Here is a 21,571-nt window from a genome sequence, read left to right as displayed (position 1 = left end):
AGAAAATTTGCGAGTTTTTACACCGATTCGGAGTCAACCGTTTTGCATTTTCACTAGTACATAAGTAATATACGGGGATGGAATAAGATGTTGATAACAAGCACCTTTTGTCAGGGAAATGTCTAAACGAAATGCGCTTCACAACAGCACCTTACTGCGTCTGCGCATGATTGCGCTTGTGAAAAACCAGCCTTCAGTTTTCCAGTCTCAGGGAGTTCATCAGTATAAACTATGTTTGATAGCAGAACTGTTACTGAGTAGAGATTGCCGCTCAAAGGCTGAGATACAAGGGGGAAAACCTTTCCTGCATGAGGCAGCCCAGAGTTGACCTCAGAATACTGCCAGAATAGACTGCAGGATAAATCGTATAACAGGGATGCCCAGCTTCAAAACACTAGTGAAACCTTGATGTTCACCAGAGTTTTCTCAACACTGAGAAACAGATGGAGAACTAACTAACCGTGCATCACCCAAATTAACTACCAAACATAAACGAATCGAAACTTTCCTTTGTTGGCCGGAGACGTGCGGGAACCACCTAAAAATACATCTGTGATTTTATTTTATATATGTTCGGATCACTGAGAAAAATTCGTTTTTCAGCTCACACCAAGGAATTATAAAATTGATCAGTGACGTTTTCAGAATCTATCAGGACAAAGAAGCCTAAATTTTTCCAATAGAGGGAATAAACAAAACAAACAAATAAACAAATCGAAAAAAACGACAACACCAGCCAAAATAATCACGAACTCACAAAGGTCTGTTCTGGAAAAGTGCAACTTGGCAGTAAATGCCAAAACTGTAGTAAAGCTTAGAAAATTGCCATTCTCCTGTCACATCCTTTCATTCCTTCAGAACAAACCACATTAATCAAATAAGCCTTTTTTCCTTTATTTCTTTTAATATCAATGACACAATTATTACTTCTTATATTTTTTTCAGGTCCTCCTGAGTAATGCAGTTTCACAGAGTCATTGTCGGTCAGATTGTTGATCCTGAACAGTTCAGTTCACAGGCGTTGGAATTTTCCGTGGAACATGCGTGAAGAAGTGATCTCAAATATCAACTTTAATTTTTTGCACTTTTAGATTGAATGCTATAAAGCACAAACCTCTTCAATGTCAACGACAACAAAAACACAGCAAAAGACAACAAAAACAACGACAACAACAGTAACAGCAATGAAAACAAAAACAACAACAGCATAACTATATTATGCTAGGCCGGTAGAATTATATTAATTGTATAAATTGTAAAAATTCAGTCTTTTGTTTTATTGGTCAGGAAAGGTCGAAATGTATCGAAAAAGTCATGTGGTTTAGATTTCATTTCTTCAGACTTTCTGTACCAGTATGCAGTAAGAGCTTTCCTTCGTTCACGAGTAGCAATATTCGATATCTCTTTTTAAGTTCAAAGTTTTCTGGTATGCGCTCTTTTGCAAATTGAATGGCATATTTCCTCTTGTTTCTAATAGCCGCTTTCCATTCTTTACATATGAAACATACATCTCTTTCACGAACCCGTTTCTTTCTCATGGGAGCATGTTCATTTGCGATACTATCAAAAAGATTTCTCCAATAGTCATAAGCATCATCTAAATCATCAAAGATTTCACCAACATGCCATGGAGCATCAAGAAGATCCTTGCTAAAGTTGTCAAAGTCAGTAGTTTTAGTTTGTCGGTGGACTAGAGCCTTGGTTGTCGGTTTTTTAACCTTTTCTGTCATTTCGCCATAAACCATACTGTGATCACTAATGTCGGGGTTGTCTTCGCCGCAGTTCTTAAAAAGATCAGGGTTATTTGTAAGCATTACATCAATGAGTGTCTGCGAGTTTGCCGTGACCCTTGTTGGTTCATTTTTAAGGCAGTGTAGGTCATTGACTTTTTCTAGGTCCCTCAGGATTTTTCTCTCGCTACGATCTAACCGTAGTCTGTCTAGATTTAAATCACCAACAATAATAACAGTTTTCTTTTTGAAACATGCCCATTGACAGATGCTGTTTAATTCACTCTTGACTCTTTGTAGGTAGTTTCCGCAGGTTTTATTTTCTTTCTTGGAGTTATTAGGCGGTCTGTAAATTGATAGTACCAGAATATCTTGTCTGCCTATTTTAACATCAACTGCTATAACTTCTAAATGTTTTACAGGCCGTTGGCAGAGTGAGCTTTCTTGATGGAATTGTTGTTGATATATAGACAAGTAGGCCACCTCCTCCTTTCGCTTTGTCCTTGCGGAACATATTGTAACCTTGCAATTTGAATTGACTGTCTGGATAGGATCGGTCGATTTTAGTCTCCGATATCACCAATATTTGTGCTTTCAGAGATCTGTGCAGAAGAGTTAGATCTTCGAATTTGTTTTGGATGCTGTTTATATTCAAATGCATTAGGAGGGCGTTGCTTGAGTTCACTTTTCTTTGGTCAATAATGGAGCTATTGTTTTCATGACAGCAGGCTTTGTTGTGTGGCCTTTGTCCGTGGTTTGGCGAGATATTTGCATATTCTCCTTCTTGGTCCTGAATAATGGCGGATATTTCGAAATCATTTGACATGTTAGATTCAGCATTAAATCCTAGATCAGAGTGGTTGCAAGGTGGTAGGCAACACCAGTTACAAATCCAGTCGATATGCGGATAGTCCAAGTAGTGTTTGAATTGTGTATTGGTAAATCCGAGACATTTTGCATGCGACCAGGTTTCGCAATTAGCACATAAGATAGCCTTCTGATTTGAACGAACATTCCTCTGACACTCTTTACATGGGCATTTGACTTTAACTGCTGGTCCTGGTTGAGGGTGAACATCGCCACATAAAGTGATTCGATCAAACTGGAATGAACTGGTCCCATTTGCCGTGTACAAAACTCGTGATTTCAGATATGAATTACCACGACCGTGTAGTTGTAGACGAGCACTGCAGAAAAGTTTTGAGTAGAAGGTTGAAAATAGCCTAATCATTTGGGAATCAGCTCTAACCTCATTCTTACGATATGTGATAGCGTATAAACAAAGTGCTAGAACAGCAATAAGCAGTTTCCCGGAGCCATATTGAGAGCGTCTTTCCGCCATGATTAGTTCAAAAGAGGACCGCACGTTTTTCTTTTCCATCCTGTAACCTCCACTGCGGTAAACAGGCGATGAACTAAGTAAGACGATTGCTCTATGCATTTCTGGTGTTCTTAATTAAAAATTGGAAATCATACTTCACGATTACCTTTTTTAGGGTTGGTTTTTATCCTTGTACTAACACGTGCGAAGAGCTTTGAAGGATGCATTAAATCCATTCCTACATAGCTGTTTTGGAGTCCCTATCGAACTCCACCCACAGATATCGCCCAGTGGATCGTAGCGGGGATGGTTTCTCATCTCCACAAAGTTCTTCTAATCTAGGGGAACTTGCATTTTGCCCATCTCTACTGAATTTCAGCATGGTCACACGTGCACAGTGATGGAATGGCGCAATACTCTAGTCATCAAACATTAGCTCCAGCTGATAATTTTCAAGAACCTCAATTATCCATGTGTACGTGACACTGACTAGGTAGCTTAAAGGAAATCCTAGACTAGTGAAGCTGTCGTTTGTACCACATAGTACACCGTTTGTTGGGCATTCACTGACATTTAAAAGACAAGAGACATTACAGAATAAAAGCTAGAGCGATGGGAAATTTTTTCTCAGACATTGACTCGCATCTACAAAAAGAGAATTGCATGCTAACAAACAGGAAAGAGGAGGAAAGAAAAAAACAAACCTCAAATAATGGTATAAAAATTGTAAAAGATTACGGTTATGATTTATTTTTCTGGCATTTGATATCTGTATCATCTTTATTAGCCATGATGACCAGTAATAATAAAGCGAGGACTTGTAGGCATTCAGGGGGTCGTCTTTAGCGAATTTCTCATCGGAACGTTAATTTCGTTTTGTCATCTTTGAGAAAGATGACAAAAAGTTTAGCAGTCGCCATTTTGCTGACCATTGCCTCTGATCTGAACCAGAAGAATTGACTAATAAATGTACGGGAATCATTCACATTGAAAATATGTCGCCACGTCCAAATTGCTGAATTGTTGTAAAAACGGAAGAAGGAAACACATATATGTTCGTTTGCGAAAACCCACGGCGTTATCGCACAAAGGTGAGACCTGAGCCAACTAAGATCAGAAGTAATCACAAGAAAGAGAAAACAAACAGCGGTAACAAACATAACAAATAGATAACGCATGGTATATTCAACTTGACGTTCGTATGTTACAACACACATCTTCAGAAGTGACGGTTACAAAATATGACAAAATTTTAAAAGACTAAAACTAAAGTGACGTATTCAAGTTTTACAATTAGTTTTAAATAACCAGGTATTATAGTTAGTACTGTTATGTGGCTAGAAAATCTTTACCTCAACTTAAAATAAAACGATTTTACCTTTTAAAAAACGAACAATATTCTTCTTGATTATATGTACATCTGTGATTTATATATATTCAAAAAAGGTTAGCCACAGTGAAATGTACGTTAATCAATCTTTCAAGTCCCACAGTGGGACTTAATTTCTTGGAAAAGGAGGTTTAGAACTAAAATAGGATCTTCTATACTATATTCTATTCTATTCTATTCTATATTCTCTATATTCTATATTCTATTCTTCTTATATTCTATCCGTTCTCGTACCTTTCATGCAAATTACAATATTAAAGTATTAAAAAGAAAAATGTGTATATAGCTTTTAGTATGATAGAAGTATGATAGAAGCATAAATAAGATTTAATTATTAAATCGATGATATAAAAGGAGCCAAATACTATTTTCGCCAACACATTTACTTTTTATGCAAAATCTGCGCCCTCTATTTGACAATTAGACTACGAGTTCAAGTTTTCTATTTAATAATTAGATTATGAGCTCGAGATTTCTATCGCGTGATAGTTCAACGAGGGCGCAGCCCGAGTCAGCTATCACGCATAGAAATCGACAGTGAATAACCTAATTGTTTTAATATAAATCTACAAGTCGTTTAAAACTTTATCTAAATCCTCTCCACACACACCTCGAAATCGTCAAGAAGCGGCCGTCATTTGGTCGCAACCGCAAACTGCTACGCTACTATCTACAACAGAATAGATAGCGAGTAGCGTAGCCAATCAGAGGACGGCATTCGTGGTAGTCTAGTAGATTTATACTAAGAGCGAATAGTCAACGAGGCGTAGCCCAGTTCACTATCGCTCTTAAAAAACGAGAGCGAGTAGTCTTATTGTTTTAGTAGACATTCAAGACGATGGCGCTCGCTCGCTCGCTCAAAATGCATCTGCATTACAAGATTTTGTCATTAATTTGGTTTTATAACCAAAATAACACTACAAAACAAGCTAGTGGTCAGTCAGGCTTATGCCCCGTCAACGTTGTAACCATAACTGTTACCAGGTTCAGGTTCTCGGATATCACAGAGGAATAAATTGAAATGTAGACGCTACTAAAGTTATGCTCGATTATTTCAGCGCAATCTGTTACATAGCTCTAGCTATGGGAAGTTTCTTTCGCGTACATATACAGTTCGTGATACATGTATATATGAGGTGAAAAAGTCTCTTATTGGCATAGAAGCCATATAAATATGAATTCATACATTCATTGTCTAGCACACTCTAAAGAGAGCTTGTTATCGGTATCTATCAACCTGCAATATAACGGTTTAATTAGACTGCACCTTCTACACTTGCTAGTGTCATGTAAATATTAACTGCTGATATCTTCTTTTATCTTAAGGTCATTCCCCAGTATTGCATTGCGCATCCCTACTGCGCATAATTTCACGTGTGATAAGCGCGCGCGCATTAAAAAATGGCGGCTCTTTCTTTACAGCTGGACCTCGCCATAGAGGTAAATCGTCATTTTCTCGCAAACGAGTATGGTGACCTATCATTTTTTTCTGTTGTTTTGAATTGAGTAATAAATTTCTCTGTGTAAAATAAATATGGACCAATTCTCAGTGAAGAACAAAAAGCAATCGTCGGAAACATGAATTTAGCAAGCAATCGTAACTACAATCATGGTGCTATTATAAGGATTTATATGGGTATAAACAAGGTGCTTTTGCTCCTTAACGTTAACGAACATGGGAACCCCTCATTTTTATTTGAAAATTTTAGTTCCTATGATATAAACAATCGATAGGCAAAGTTTCACAAAAATCTCAGTGCAGGTTCTACTTCAGCGGAATGACCTAAAGTTATGTAGTTATTATTGTTCACTTGTACAGACGTTTATGACACGCTGCAGCTGTAATGTTGTTGCTACTTTTCTTCGTTCCTGTACCGACAAATCCGCCAGAAACATCAAGTTAAAGCTTGCCAAATTCACAGCTCAAACTGATATCTCCTCCTGGGCTTCCGCCGGCTTCTTTTGTACTTGAGTAGCTTTCCGCCTGCGATGTTTGCGCACCAGGTAGATTGTCACCACAACTACAATAATTGTGATGATAATAACTACCACTCCGATCACGATAACAAGGCGTGGAATGCCCCTCTCACCTGCAGGGTCTCTCCTGGCCTGCTCTGTAAGTTCATAAAAGTAATATGTTAGGCTAGATGCACTAAGACATCAGGCCTACGTAACGGAAAAGAGTAGTCGATCATTTAGGCCCAATTGTGTTGCGTGTTTCTCGACATCTGCAACTAACGCTTTGTAATTAATTTGCACAACAAATTGTGCGCTGTTCCACCTCCTCTCCCCTCTATTTTTTACATTGATGTTTTAGATTTTTGGTAAATAAATGACTAAATCAATCAATCAATCAATCAATCAGTCAATCAATCAATCAGTCAATCAATCAGTCAATCAATCAGTCAGTCAATCAATCAGTCAATCAATCAGTCAATCAATCAGTCAATCAATCAGTCAATCAATCAGTCAATCAATCAGTCAATCAATTAATCAGTCAATCAATCAATCAATCAATCAATAATTAGTCAATCAATCAGTCAATTGATCGATCATTGAAGGTTTTCGTTAATTCCCCTTCTTGTATTTAAATATTTGACCCATCTTTAATACATTTGAACTGCCAAAAGAAACAATAGCACTACTTTTAATATCTTCTCTTCAGTTCCTTGCCCCTAAGTGGGGGCCTTATTAGCCATGCATGCGAAAATGACCAGCATCGAAACACTGTACCTCTGCCACATGAGGGTAGCGTTCCATTCAGTAACCCGTTTGGCAAGCAGCTTATGGCATTGGATCCAATCAGATTGTATCCTTCATTACACCTGATCACGAGATCACCTTCATTTCCAACGAGAACTTTGGCATTAGCTATACTTACTTGGGAGCAGTTTCCTTAATAGACAAAAAAAAAAAAATCACACTTAGAGGAGCCAGCTTCTACGCAAGACCTTGTAACCAACATGCGGTGTGCTGGTTGCATAACTGAAGAACAGTTTGGTGGTTGTTTAATTTCTCGGTTATTCTTCTCATAAAGAGTGTTTTCACTCACGTGGCCAGAAGCTATGACAATTCATTGGAACAAAAGGAAGTGTATACATGAGAAAAGAGTTCCACTCACACAGGACGGATGGGGCACACAAAATGGCTGCCGTTTGACTGTTTTGGTGCACCAATATAGCTGCCGTGGCGTGGTGTGAAAACACTCAATATGTGCCATGTCATTGCTTCGTAATGAAATCGAAACGGACAGGATGACGTCCCATAAGGCTACCATGTCTCAAGAGTCTTACAATAAATTGGAAACTTTGGACGCTTCAAATATATACTATGAGGAAGGAGTGTTTTGAAGCAGTTACTACTACCCAGGATATTTTGCACGGACGGACCATTATTTTTTGGCCGATTTGGGAGGGGGGGGGGGGGGAATGGTGGGCAATTTGATGGGTAATAGCTTGTGCAAGAATTTTTCTAACATCCAAAATAGGTCCTAGAAAGTAGAAAGCACTTGCTCGATTTTTTTTTAGCAGTTTTTGCTGTGCAGGATTTTTTGTTTTTGAGAATTGCCAACCCCCCTCCCTTACGGACTGTAGCACTGAAGCTCACAGGTGTGGTTCGAACTCGACTCATTTATAACAACAATAAAGGGCGCTCTGATGTCCAAAACAAATAAGTCAAAACATATCAGTCAGTAGTATCATGAGCATCCTTTTTAACTCACGCCTTTGGCAAAAGGGAACTTTTCCACTCCAGAAACCATCTTTACCACACACCACTTCCTCGTTCCCGATGAGCGTGAAAGGCCAGTCACACTTGAATTGGTATCGATCACCAAGCATGCTTCCTTGACCATGAAAGTTGCCGTTAGGAAAAGAAATCTCAGTCAACGGCTTGCAGGTAGTTGACACTGATAGGCGAAATAAAAAAAGACATTCTACAACACTTCAGCTTATTGAAAATTGATACGAAATTTCAAGGTAATTACGACAAAATCAGCTTTCATTATATTACACAAAGATAACACCATATCGCTGGAATGGAATCCTCCTACTGCTTGAGAACCCATGGCCATTAACAAAGTAAAAACCAAAAGGTCATAGGCCTTCGTAATGGTGTAGGATGAAACCAAAGGCGAAGGCTGCCTGCTAATTGAATTTTTGTTTTAACATAGTAAATAGTTTCATCCTGAGTGTTTGTAGCTCGTCTAGAGTTATAGTCCTCGTGAGGGAAGTTCTGCAACTGAGAAGTTTGACTGACAGTCAATTTGCACAACCTGAGCAGAAGTCATCGTCAGAGTCGAGTGAAAAGTGTTAGTCAGTCTGATGTGTTGAATTGACTGGTCAATTTAACCGTGATGTTATTGATTGTAAAACTTGCTGTCTTCTTGTAAGTTTAGGTCCATCACCAGCTGAAATTTCCTCTCAAACTACATGAATTCTGGTCAGTTTTACCCGAGAAAAGTTGTTATAATAGACTATAATGCATGACAGACCAGGAAGCCTCCGGAAATTAATTTCTTTAATGGCAACAAAGCAACATTTATTTGTACTGGTTATTGCAAATTAACATTTTATAAAATCACTGACCTCGATAGCAGGTAGGTTTTGATCCATACCAGAACCCTCCACGGCAAGAAATTGTATTTTTACCAGCCATTACGTAGCCCTGGTTACATGTAAAGGAGTGAGTTACAAGGTCACCTGTGACGTTCGTTTGTACCGATCCTCCCACAAGGCTTAAAGTTACACTGCATCCTAGATGGTAACACGAAAGATTATATGTAAACTATTTCACTGAAAAAATTACATTTTACGTTCCAAAGTCCAAAATGTCAATATAGAAATGTTCGTCGTATCTTGACCAAAGAATTGGTAGCCACTCTCCCCGTTAACCAGAGCTCAGTTTTGAGTCTTGACGCTAATCAGACCGATCGCTCAAACCTGGCTGATTTTAACCACGTTCTCGTGTTCGCAGGAGATCGTGTAATCTTCTGAATATCCCCTGATGCCGTTCGTCCTCTCAGCAACGTTCATTTTCCTAACGTGGATGAAAATTGTGGAATAATCTTTCTAATGACTGAGAATGTGAACATTTTCAGGTGCCGTCTGGAATGAACTGGGTGCGTTTTTAAGTAAAAAAGTGATGATTGGGAAAAAATTTTTGATTGTACTTTTTATATGTAAATGAAACTCTAGTGTATATTAGCTATTCTGTACTTTTATATAATATTAAAGCTAAATTTTGTGGCTGAAGTGCCCAGATTGGGAGTTGCAAATCAATTTATGTATGACTGAATGCGTGTATGTAGATGTGTTACCGTATCTCGTCGCGACTAGGGAGGTAATCAGGACAGCATGGGATCAGCTAGTCCATGCATGGTAGGTTATATCTAATATTTTCTTAGGTCACTTCAACATTCTCACCTTCGTCGTGGAGGTCCCTTTTCACGCCCAATAGCCATTCCTGAAACTCCTTGGTAGCTTTACCAACATCTAACCTTCCGGTGACTGCGATGTCGAATATGCACTGGAATGATTGCTCGCACGTCATTAGTGCTCTTTTTCTTTCTCCATTGTTCATCTTGGCGATGATAGGATCATAGCTCTCCATGAACGTTGGAACATAAGAAGTGTCGAAATAGTCCTCGTGCATTTTTCCTTGATTGTAGGTGAATAGGGAATCACTTTTTTTTGTAGCCCCTTAAAGAAGGAATTAAAATATTTAAAAATAAAAAATGGTATAAGCTGGGTGTTTTGATTGTTCTCTTTGCTAGCTTCGTCGTTTCTTTCTCTTCTTTTTTGGCTTGCGTTTATTTACCGTTTCGACAGGTTATTCAGGCGAAGCCTCTGTCAGATTTCATTCACTTTCAACTGTGAACATAAAAATGCAACTAGTCCGGGGAAGTTAAGACAGCATAGTTGTACCACGGTATCTCAAACTTAGTTAGATCGAATACCCTGCTCATGGATCTGCTTTTTCAATCATTTTCTTTCGGATACTTCGACCAACCGCCATCTCGAGAGAATTGTTGTTGCCCTCAAGAGTTTGAGTTAGCGGAGTTCAACTGTTTAAGATAAATTCTGTACTAGGTCTCTCTCTTTCATGAAAGTTCAGATTATTGTATAGAAAACTTACATCGCTGGCCAAACTCATGATGTATTTCGGACATGGTAGAAGCTGTGTTAAGAAATACTTTGTTCGGTAGAAGATACTCTTTGTCAACGTTGTCATCCCAATAACCAAGAAGTCCATTCGTTTTACCTACAAAGATGTGAGACAGGTAAGCTTTGGCAGGAAAACGCATTATTGGCAATGATTATAGATTATTGACCATTAATTATTAATTATATTATCTTAATCTTATGCATCTTCAGATCTGCCACAAATGCAAAAAACCAATCCAAAACTGAATAGCTGTTCTAGATCATTTTATTTTATTTGGAAGTAGAAATCGTTATGGTTGTTATAAGAAAACGCGGTTTGGAAAGGGACGTCAGTGCTACCAACGACAAAAAGTGGAAACAACAGGAGGAAGCTTATTAATATACACTATTTAACGCGGAGCACCTCTTCTTTTGAGTATTACAGTGATACATTTGAAAAAATACATGTGTTTTAAAGGAAGCCTCTACAGCAAAAAGCTTGCTCTATAATGAGATTTGATTTTGATGCATATTTTTTTATTGGAGCTAAAAATTCCATTTTTTTAACTTGGTGTGATAAAATAATCCAATTTTCAACTTAAAAATATTCATTCAATAAAAGTTACTGTTATGCTTTTTTTTCAGGTTTATGGACCAAACCGCAGGCGAGGTCCATAAACCTACGAAGAAGGAGCGAGACCAATATTCTCCAATACGAACCGAACAAGCTAGTTCAATAACGTATTTATTATATTGACTCATGAACATTATAGGCGTCACCATAAGCATGGCTGATTTTAGATATTTCAGAAGTCATGCAGTAAGCAGATGACGCACTTGAATCTCAGAACGTACCCTTAAACTCGACAGGAACCGCTACTGCCATCTGCAGGACTGCAGCGCTTTCTACATACACAGTGATGCCAGAGCTGAAGGCAAGTATAACTCTTGGGTAGCTTCCTCGCGTCGAATTTCTAATGAACACTCCTGCAGATTGCAATTCGTGGTTATGCTCGATAACGCTTGGAATTCCGTCTATAAGAACTTCTATTAGTTGAAGCTCATTTCGTTGAACCTAAAAAAATAGCGTTTATATTTCATGATTTTACAGTGGCTTGCTCACGACACATGCATGATCCGGCAAATTTTAAAACTGCCAGAACGCTCTTTGGAGAACGCTTGACTTGAGTAATGGAGAAAAATTAAACATTTGATGTTGGGTGGTTTGTGTTAGTAACGGGTCAAGAGTGAAGGAAAAAGTTTATATTGCCCTTGCAAGAAAGTCAACCCTCGCACTCATATTTAACAGGTTAGCGTGCGGTTAATTCCGAATTACAAAATGTAGATAGATCAAGCCCGCCATGAAACCACCTGAGACGACACCAGTTTGTGATTACAGCTAAAAGGTTGACTGCAAGCCCGTTGAGGTTAAAATTATTGCTTAAGTTCGTCCAAACTCCCTCTCATGTGTGTGTATAAATGAACTTTTTCCATGGTTGGAAGACTCACACTAAAGGGAATAGTGACTCACTTGAATCAAGCTACCACCTTGCTGCGTCATTGCGAATGCAGTAAATACTGTGGCCGGTGATTTTCCATTTTGTCCACCGTTCAAAGGTTGCATTCTTCCTTGAAGAACGAACTGACTGTTGTTGACGCTAAGAACTGTATACTCGCCAAATCCATTAAACGTATACTCCACGCCATCAAAGGATATGATGTGAGGATCACCAAATGACGCTCCTAATGGAACAAACATAATAGTCAATTGAAAATCAAGAGAATAAGAATGAATTGAGAGAGTGAATTGAAAGGGAGACAGGAAATCCGAAGAAATTAAAGTTCAAACTTTCACAAAGCACACTATATATGGATTTTTCGACCAAAGTAACTGAGAATCTGGCTATCTGGGTGGGGCTTGTTTCGAAACTTAGCTGTCGCTTTTGTTGCTGTTTTTTAAAATTTTGACTTGTTATCACGGAGGAAGAATTATTATCTATTCTTTTATTATTTTGAACAATTTATTATTAATTTAACAGTTATTAAGCTAGTAATGAAATCTCTTTATAAAAATTCACGATCGATGAATTTACAGAGTGTGGCTAAGGTATGCTGTGACTTTTCTCAGTTTTAGTTTTTACTTTCATGTTTTTTTTCTTTCTTTTTTTTTTTGTCGTTGAACTGTTGTTTAAATGTAGTGTAGAAATCACATAGATTTGTCGAGGCATTATTACTTCACTGAAAAATTCTCAACTGTCAATGATTTTATTTTACTGAGTCTACAGAACGGCACTAAATCATTCTTTACTTACCAATATTTGGAGGAATGTATAGCGATCCAGATGTCAACAGCTCCTGGTACTTGAAACAGTTGTCTGAAAACATGCAGCATTCTAGGTAAGGCAAGAAGTCCTCCTTAAAGAGTGCAAATATTGAGTTCTTTGGATCGGTGATTCCACTAAGAGGTCCTGCAGTCAACTCTCCTTCGTTGTCATAGCAACATTTCCGTTGTAATCCTCTAACCCTAGGAACCATACAGAGAAACGAACGTTAGTCGGTTCATACTAAGTATGTCTGCAAGTGTTCATGAATCTTTCCATAAGACATTGCTGGGTTGTAAAAAGAGAACAACTTAACAAAACACACTGTAACATTAACAGCTAAAACAGGAAGGAAGAGATTGTATTTCTACTATTTTTGAAATCTTGGTCAAAATCATTCAATATATGAGCAAGCAAGAATGAGGTACAAGGGAGTTAATATCCCGTATACATGTAGGTCTTACTCTCAAGATAATCCTTGTCGAATAATTCTTTACTATGCCCTGTTTTCGAAATCCCAGGAGGATTAGAAATGGCCAATCCACACTTCGCTAGCACGAGCGGCTTTGCGCAAATTTCTGCCCCCAATGAAAACCTCCACGCAAAGTATATAGGCACATCTTTGTCAGAAGAATAGGGTACCGAGTTTAAAAATAACTCCAATGGTATAACCTTGATAACAAGGGTCAATATTGAGATTAAGTTTCTGACCCTTCATGCCCTCATAGGCATGGGGGTGAAACTAAAACACTAAGACAAAACACTTATGGCACTGTACTGATCCACACCAGAAGGGTTGCGTCTTGTAACATATGTCCACATTTTTGTAATAGATCTTACACAGGGGTAAGATCTGTACATCGCACAGCTCGCAGAACACAAAACGTCCCATATCCGCTTCCATCTGCCGTCGAGTCTTTGGGCAAGGAGTCAACGGTCCATAACCTGCCAAGTTAGAGAAAACTCATTTAAAAAATTACAGCCTTATAAATTATATTATATTCATACTTAAAGGAGGATAACCTAAATTGTGTTTGATTCATTATGCACTGCGATTGAAGTTCGTGTAATATAAAGTCAAAAAAGGATAGAGGTTTTCTCTTTGAGGAATACAAACCCTACTCGTCCCTAGATTTTTTAGGTTGTTTTTTTTTTTGCGCAAAGTATTGTCCGTGTTGTTGTTGCTGTTTTTATTTATTATAATTATTGATACTCGCCTTCCATAAAGGACAAATTATTTTCTTGGCTTCTTATCCAGTCTGTGCAGCTTTTATTGGCCAGCGTTTCATTGGTTAAATGGAAGAAATCACTTCCAATCCACTCCTTCGACACATATTTGTAAAAAGCATTGTTCTGTAAGCTTCGGACAAGAATCGTGTGTAACAATTTTGGTGCACTGTGGTCCTTCCTAATGAAAATAACACGCGCAATTGAGTCGTCAAGAAGAGGTAATCAGAATCACCTTTCTTTTACGATGGTGCCGTGTAAAGGTTGCACCACTGAGGTCCTTTACCGGTCTACGAAATAACTGATTCAATAGCTATGTGACGGATGATAGAGCTGATAACATCGACTGGACAGGACTGATAGTTGACCTACACACTTGATGATTAACTTAAGGAACTGCTAGTAGGGGCTTTATTTTACCTTTTTGTGTGTGTTTAAATAATGCAGCAATTCAAAGAATATCGATGAATTACGACGCTGCAGTATCTTCAATAACGACACAACACACTCTTCCGGCAGTGTAATTCCAAGTTACTTCGAGTTCTTCATTCCGTACACATTACTAACTTCTGAATTTATCACATCACGCCTACTGTTAGTGATGTTTTTCAAACCTTTCACGTGTGTTGGGCAAGTGTATTGGTTTTAGTTGGACGTAACAGTCAGCTCTAGATGAGGGTAACCAGTGAAAAAGAATAGCTAATGTTTTACGCGGCCTGACGTTTCCCCAACATAACACCTTAAAAATTCCACAAAAGTGAAACTTTTTTTCTTGGTTATCCGGAATTTCTCTGTTGGACATTGAAGTAGTGAAAAATAAATCAACTTTCGGCTTTTATTACCAAATAAATTGAAAAGACGTCTGTCTTGTTATACACCCACCTCAAAGTCTCCATGTTTGGCAGATCAAACTCAGCTTTTCCTGTATTTAGTTGGTCGCTGACGACAGTGATATTGCTGTGAACTTTGATTCCTTCTTGACCATCAAATAAATTTATGATTTCCACCATTACGTGCTCTACCGCCAACTCTTGGGAATCCCAAGAGATGCCAACGCGGTTACCAAAGGTCCAGAGTTTAGGGTCGCCTCTTTGTATGTATGCATCATAAAAATTGGGAGGCTCTGGAATCCAAGAAAAGCTTTGTGAAACGCGTTTTCCATGAAAGTATTAATTAAAGTTATGATTATGAAAGCGATTTAACTTGAACAAACCTGGCCAACTGGTTTATATTTAGAAGATGGGAATCCAACGTCCCTCCACGTGTATTATATCAATCCATTGAGAAATTTTTCTAATAATTGATACTCATAGAATAACTATATATCTAAAATTTCACGTACAATACAATACGTATAGTTCAAATGTGTTAGGTACAATTATTCAGCCAAGCAATATGCCAAGTTTTTTTTATATTACATAGCTGTTCAAAAATCAACCTTATATCATTGATTAACCTTACCTATAAGGAACACTTGTGCCATCTTTAAGTTAACATCATCAGTGGAATAAAGAAAAAGGGTGACCTCTTTACTCGTTGTTGTCAAAGGAACAGAACAAACAGCTTTAGTTTCGTTGATTCTACGCCCTGTTACGGTGCCTAGTTCACCAAAATCACATCGAACTTCAGCACCAGGACGATAGCAAAGACCACTTATGAGAAGATTGGTCCCACTGTCTACTCTTCCAATGGTCGGATGAATTGATAAAGTTCCTAACAGAGAGAAAAAGAAAGATACCGAGATATTTCCATTAAACAATTAGATTGTGAGTCCGAGATTTCTACCGCCCGATATTTAAGTAATCTATTATTTCAGTAATCTATATTTAAGCAAGTAATCTAATTGTTTTAGTATAAATCTACTAGTCGTTCAAAAACTTAATCTATATCTTCTTCAAAGATACTTCGAAGACACAAAGAAACGGCCCTTAACGTACGCTGCTACGCTACTCACTAACTACAACAGAATAGACAGCGAGTAGCAACGGCACCAACAAGAACCTTTTTGGTACTTTTCCAGGTTCAAGTACCTTGTAAAAAAACTGAACTACACCCTCCTCTTTCTGCGGTATTATATTTATAAGAAAAAGCTCCAGAATGACTCACCATTTCTACTTTCCGACTTTATCAACAAAGTTAAATACAAGTATAAACTTGAAAAAATTATTTAATAATCGTAAAAGCTCCTCCATCCGCTGTTCTTTAGATTTAATATAATTGTAATATAAGTATGATTGTACAGAAAGATTTGTTTTATGTTATTGTAAAAATAGGCTTAGAATAAGTGACGTAATAAGTGTCGAAAACAAAAGATATGACAGGCCTACACAGACGCCCTTCGTGAATTGCGATAGCGATGCATTTTAGCCTTCAATTAAATTTTCGCTCTAACTATCGTATCTTTTAGAGATTTGCCTCTCTCATATAATATATAATCTGTAATTGACACCTTCGTCACCAGATATACTTAGTAGTAAGGCGTTGTCTGATATCATAGTTGCTTCAGTAGGACCGCTCGGTTTCGATTCTTCACGAATCTCTTCAGCTGCTGTTTGAGGCGTGACAACTTTAAGTTGAAAATATATATATATATATATATATTGAAATATAAATATTAGTAAAAATGCGTAAATGCTCATGCGAGAAGTCTTGATTTGATTTCTTTAGAATTCATTCTATTTATCCCTTGCCCTCGATAAAACTCTTAAAGTTTTATTTCCCTACGCCTCGAAGCCGTCTAAATAGGCCTATCAAAACCTGAGAGGACAAAAATTATTTAATGAAAAGAAGCAAAATAAAGACTTCTGAAAACGACTTCTAAGGACTGCGCGGCAGAGCACCTCAGTCAAACATACTGATCAACTTACCCTTGCTTTCGCACATATTTTCGTCAATCTTTTTGACGTCATCAATTCTAAATAGCCATACGCCTGGTTGGCCGCAGTTACTTGTATTTACGAGGCCCAAGATGCCGTCCGTTCCAGATACCGACAACTTGTGGTAAGAATATTCGTAAATAAAGCCAATCTATTGAAAAAAACAAAACTTTAAGCTGCGGTTCTCACTAGTGCATAAGCAGACTCAGGCCCCATCCATCCATACCAATGCGTTTGCGTTTGACTATGCATACTTCAGGTTTGATGCGTTTAATGTTCGCTTATCGTCCAGTAAAACGCCCGAAAACGCTAACGAAAACGGAGACTTTAGAATTTAAATGTTTCATAAGTGGAGTGTTTTGAAATTGCACCGTCTTGAAAACGCTCCGGTGCTAATGTTTCTAAGGAAATTAAATCATTTTGACCTAAGAGGATTGCTGTTAACACCTTGCTGAGATTGTGTATCTGTTACTTATGCTTTTTTTCTGTGCGCTAGTGAAAACCAGCATTTTCATATACTGGACGCTTCCGGTTTTATCATGCATTCATGATATTGAACTCGTCTTACATGACTGTGTTTCAAATATCCCTTGTAGCTTCCCTATCGCGACGGTTTACGCGAAACTTTGCAAATGAATCTCTAATGCTATAAAGAGTCTGAATTTTTTGGGTGCCGAGTTAATCTTAGCAGCTTGGTCAAGATTAAATGAAATGTACTTTCTGCTGCATGGAAACATAGTTAGAAACTATGATGGAAAGATGTAACCCAATATAAAGACACTCCTTTCAAATTAATAGCCTGCTTTATGGCTTTAGGAAAAGCAAGAGAGCAACCATGTTTCGTTTGATTTTCCGAATATCAGAACATATGAGATAAGAAACAATTCCTTAACCGACTGTACTTCATTGGAGTAAACTTTTCAAAAAGTGATGTCCCATTTTAGTTCCAAATTTTGCAACTGTGCTTTAAATTAAATATATCAACAATAAATTATTTTAAACTAAGTTGTTAAAAAAATTACTGGAAACATACCTGAGCTGGTTTTCCCCCTAGACCATTACTCATTGCCCCATTCAATGTGTCACTCGTCCATGAAAGATTATCGTATATGTAACCAGCAAATGACATAACTCCATCACTTGTTATGAAAACTTGAAATGTGTTTCGCTAAACAAAGACATAAAGAGAACGTCTAAATAAGTCTTCAAGTTCTGCGGTACCTGCGATCATAGTTCTGCGATGTGGTACACATTGCAACTTTGGAGCTCATTTCCCAAGAACACACAACCCTGGTGGAACTTACGTTCTGTGTGTATATACCGCTGGCTGCATAGAAAGTTACTTCATCCCATGTGACGATAACTACCCAGCTTGCCATATATCCTGTGTAACGTGGAAATGCCCTGATCACGTCTCTTGTTGCCCGGGAAACGATTGCATCATCAGTTGTTTTTCGGTACCAGACTCTACCGCCTCTTTCTGTGTATACGTCAGCCCAGTACGGAGCTGCTGCAAGAGCTTCATTGGTCAGCGGAAATAATGCTGGTGATTGGTCGTTCAAAGTAGAACCAAACGAAATGAGTCCATTTTCGTGAACCTGAAAAGATCGAAGAAAGACCAATTAACTCTAAGGAGCTTGCCTGTCATAAAATTTATTGAGCACCCAGATCAAGTTTGAATTTGCGGAGTTGGGTTTTAAAGATTGAGGAAAAGAGTAGAGCCTCTACATAAACCTTGAAGCAAGAACGAGAAACAGCAAAACACTAAACCAAGCCAGTTTGGTGTGAGGAGAGTGATCTGTTTCATGCGATGAACGAAATATACTAAAACCGCCACTTAATAAAACTCCACTTATGAAAAAAGTCCATTTGCCATTAATTACATTTCCACTTACTACCTTCTCATTCATTTCTATGTATTTATTAATTCTCATTATGTGCGGGATTTTCTGATGTTATGCGCGGTTCAATGTGTATTTCGTATTAAGAATTCGACTACGTCAAGGCAATTATGATTTAAACAAAAATTGATGCGTTGAATCCCCAGGTTTGGAGTCATCTAGAGCACAACAAAACAATTAAGTAAAAAGTTTCTTGGTCCTTATAACGCATGTTGCTAATTTTAGAATATCATTTTAAACCATTTTTCTTCACTGTCATATTTTCTTCTGCTACATAACCGCCATAACAGTCCTCGTGTTTTACTGGTACAGCCAATTTCTCTGAGTGCTTTTATCTGGAGAGTGCCAGACTTTTCGTGGCATATAAGGGAAATTATTGTTCAAATCTACTTGTTTAATGATACGCTAATGCTATTTATTTTTAATTTGCATGCTATCTTATGAGTTTTAAGTTAATTACAAGAGCGAATTAAAATAATTCAACAACAGGTTCCCTGTTTTTGAATATTTACAGCTCAGGCACGCATACTTGAGGATGAATATCATCGCATTGTTTTTGCACATAATTAAAAAATAAACAATGGATATTTTCACTTTGCGTCGATAGTCTTCACAAAAGTATATATATTGTTGTAGAGATTTAAATAATACCCACAGCACCTCAAGGTTGTTTAGTTTGCTTCTTGTTAAGGTATTTCTAATTCACTTCCCTGTTCCGTTTTTGCGGTCACAAATTTAAATCCATTAGCTACTTGATGAGCTACTTCACCTAATCAGCTACTCATCTTAAAAGTGTTTTTCGTGTCTTCATAAATAATAAATAACACCATTAATGGCCTCTCGCATTGATGATTTTGAAATTATGCCACATTTGGATTGGAAGCCATTGAAACACTTAACGGCCAGAGTACATGTAACAATATTCGCCCTAAATTTTCTGTAACACCATCGTATCTGAATCAATTGTGAAAGGGCCGCATACCTAAATGATCTCTCGGGCACGTTCTGGTATTCCCACGATATATTTACTCGTCAATGTATTTAAGTCATTGAAAACAATGATCTACTAACTTAAGGTGTGTAACAAAGAAGTCAAATTTCAAAGTGACTCGATCGATTAATTTATATTTAAGGCCATATTTTGTACATGCTTGTCTTAAGATTTTCCAAATTTCAGTCGAAAAGGTGACCTTCTGCATTAAATTCTGTTGAAGAAAAACTTGGTAATCTGAGTGTCAAAATAAAATACCCCCGCCCCAGCGACACTGAAAAAAATGCGCCGGTACCCGCTTTCTATTCTCTTCTTTATAAATACCAATAGCAAGTTATTATCGTTGTGACACTGAGACTGATTCTATGATTAAGAACCGCGATGGCTAGTTGTAAAACAAACCTGACACTATATTTATAATTCCTTTTATAGAAAGATAACTTTATACCGGAAGGTTATACATTTCTGTTCAAAATAACCAACAATTCTTGGTCAGTGTTAATAAAGTAATATATTCTTTTACCTCCAAACAATGTTGTACTTTAAAAGCGGACAAATCGTGAGATTTTAATGGCTGTTACGAGTTTTTAAGAATAACCTTGCTGAGATGAAAGCCAGATCAATTCTAAACAAGTTAAATTATTTATCTTGCACTTTATGAAAGTGTTGCTTCCAAGAATTTTCTAGAATTCGTAATGAAGGTAATTATTTCAAAATTGAAACTCGTGAGGCAGTTAGTAGAAAACAGAAAATAACTTAAGACGCAATTTTTGCTTTCAACGACATCGAAATATATAATGAATAGTAAAACGGAACATCAAAATGCGTGATTTATAAGTGCTTATTCCAAAATTTGTTAGCTAGTGTCAGCTTAGAAACTGATGTAGGAATTAATATTTTCTACAGTTAATAAGCAACATCTAGACTTCAACTAAGTTCCATATAGGGCCTTGGTTATTTTAAACTTAGGAAGAAACAACAAAACAAACAACCACTGACTAATGGGCATATTCCCCTCTGTAGTAAAATGATTCCAAGACCAAACTTGTTTATAGATAATGAAAACGAAACGCAGGCGGCAAATTAATCCCAGGATAAAATGAATGTTAATCAACTTCAACTAAACAGTTGGAACGCGAATATTCAAACGTTTAGAGGCTGTTTTCGCAGCTAATACTTACATATATAGTACTGACATTCAATCCAAAGAACCAAAATGGCGGTGTTGATATGGCGTCTGAGCTCACGTCATCTTTAACAGGTAAATGCAAATCGTCAACGTCTTTTCCAAATGGATACAACTTCGAGGAGTACGAACCACCGACAGGGTCCAGAAATATTGCGACGAAGAATATTATGATGATGAGTTTAAGAAGTGTGGTCATGATTAATACGTTGTAGGTTGTAGTCTTTATACTTCAGTTCAGCGAGGGCACACGTCGGAGCCATTCATAATCACGTCTCGGTGTTCAGAAGGCCTCAGAGAAATGCAACATTTCGCTGATAAATACACGATGTTCAAAGCTCGAAAATTATTTTACCCGTGCCTGCTGTGAATGCAAAGCCGAAAATGATCAGAACCACAAACCGTGCTTCAATTGATTAAATGTTGGTTGGTCAAATACGAATGACGCTTGCACATATAAAAAGTCATTCACGCGAGTAATTAAC

At 37.6% G+C, this 21,571-nt stretch overlaps 1 protein-coding gene and 1 pseudogene across 1 annotated transcript; both read right to left on the bottom strand.

The window, feature by feature from the left end:
* Positions 1-1,328: 1,328 nt before the first annotated feature.
* On the bottom strand, positions 1,329-2,662 carry LOC145473682 (uncharacterized; annotated as a pseudogene).
* A 1,569-nt stretch (positions 2,663-4,231) lies between these two features.
* On the bottom strand, positions 4,232-21,571 carry LOC145479518 (protein mesh-like). Its single transcript, XM_081457904.1, has 17 exons — positions 21,082-21,571; positions 18,313-18,606; positions 18,042-18,176; positions 17,000-17,159; positions 15,594-15,845; positions 15,015-15,255; positions 14,123-14,313; positions 13,694-13,850; positions 12,897-13,108; positions 12,116-12,327; positions 11,440-11,659; positions 10,577-10,702; positions 9,865-10,140; positions 9,028-9,195; positions 8,163-8,348; positions 7,175-7,336; positions 4,232-6,555 (listed from the first exon to the last, which is right to left on the bottom strand). The coding sequence occupies exons 1-17, from the start codon at positions 21,283-21,285 to the stop codon at positions 6,365-6,367; spliced, it is 3,387 nt and encodes a 1,128-aa protein (XP_081314030.1). The 5' UTR covers positions 21,286-21,571; the 3' UTR covers positions 4,232-6,364.

The sequence above is a fragment of the Orbicella franksi genome, chromosome 2 (assembly GCF_964199315.1).
Source record: "Orbicella franksi chromosome 2, jaOrbFran1.1, whole genome shotgun sequence".
Lineage (NCBI taxonomy): Eukaryota > Metazoa > Cnidaria > Anthozoa > Scleractinia > Merulinidae > Orbicella > Orbicella franksi.
Note: the sequence above shows the minus strand (reverse complement) of the source record. Positions and strands in the feature narration are given on the sequence as shown.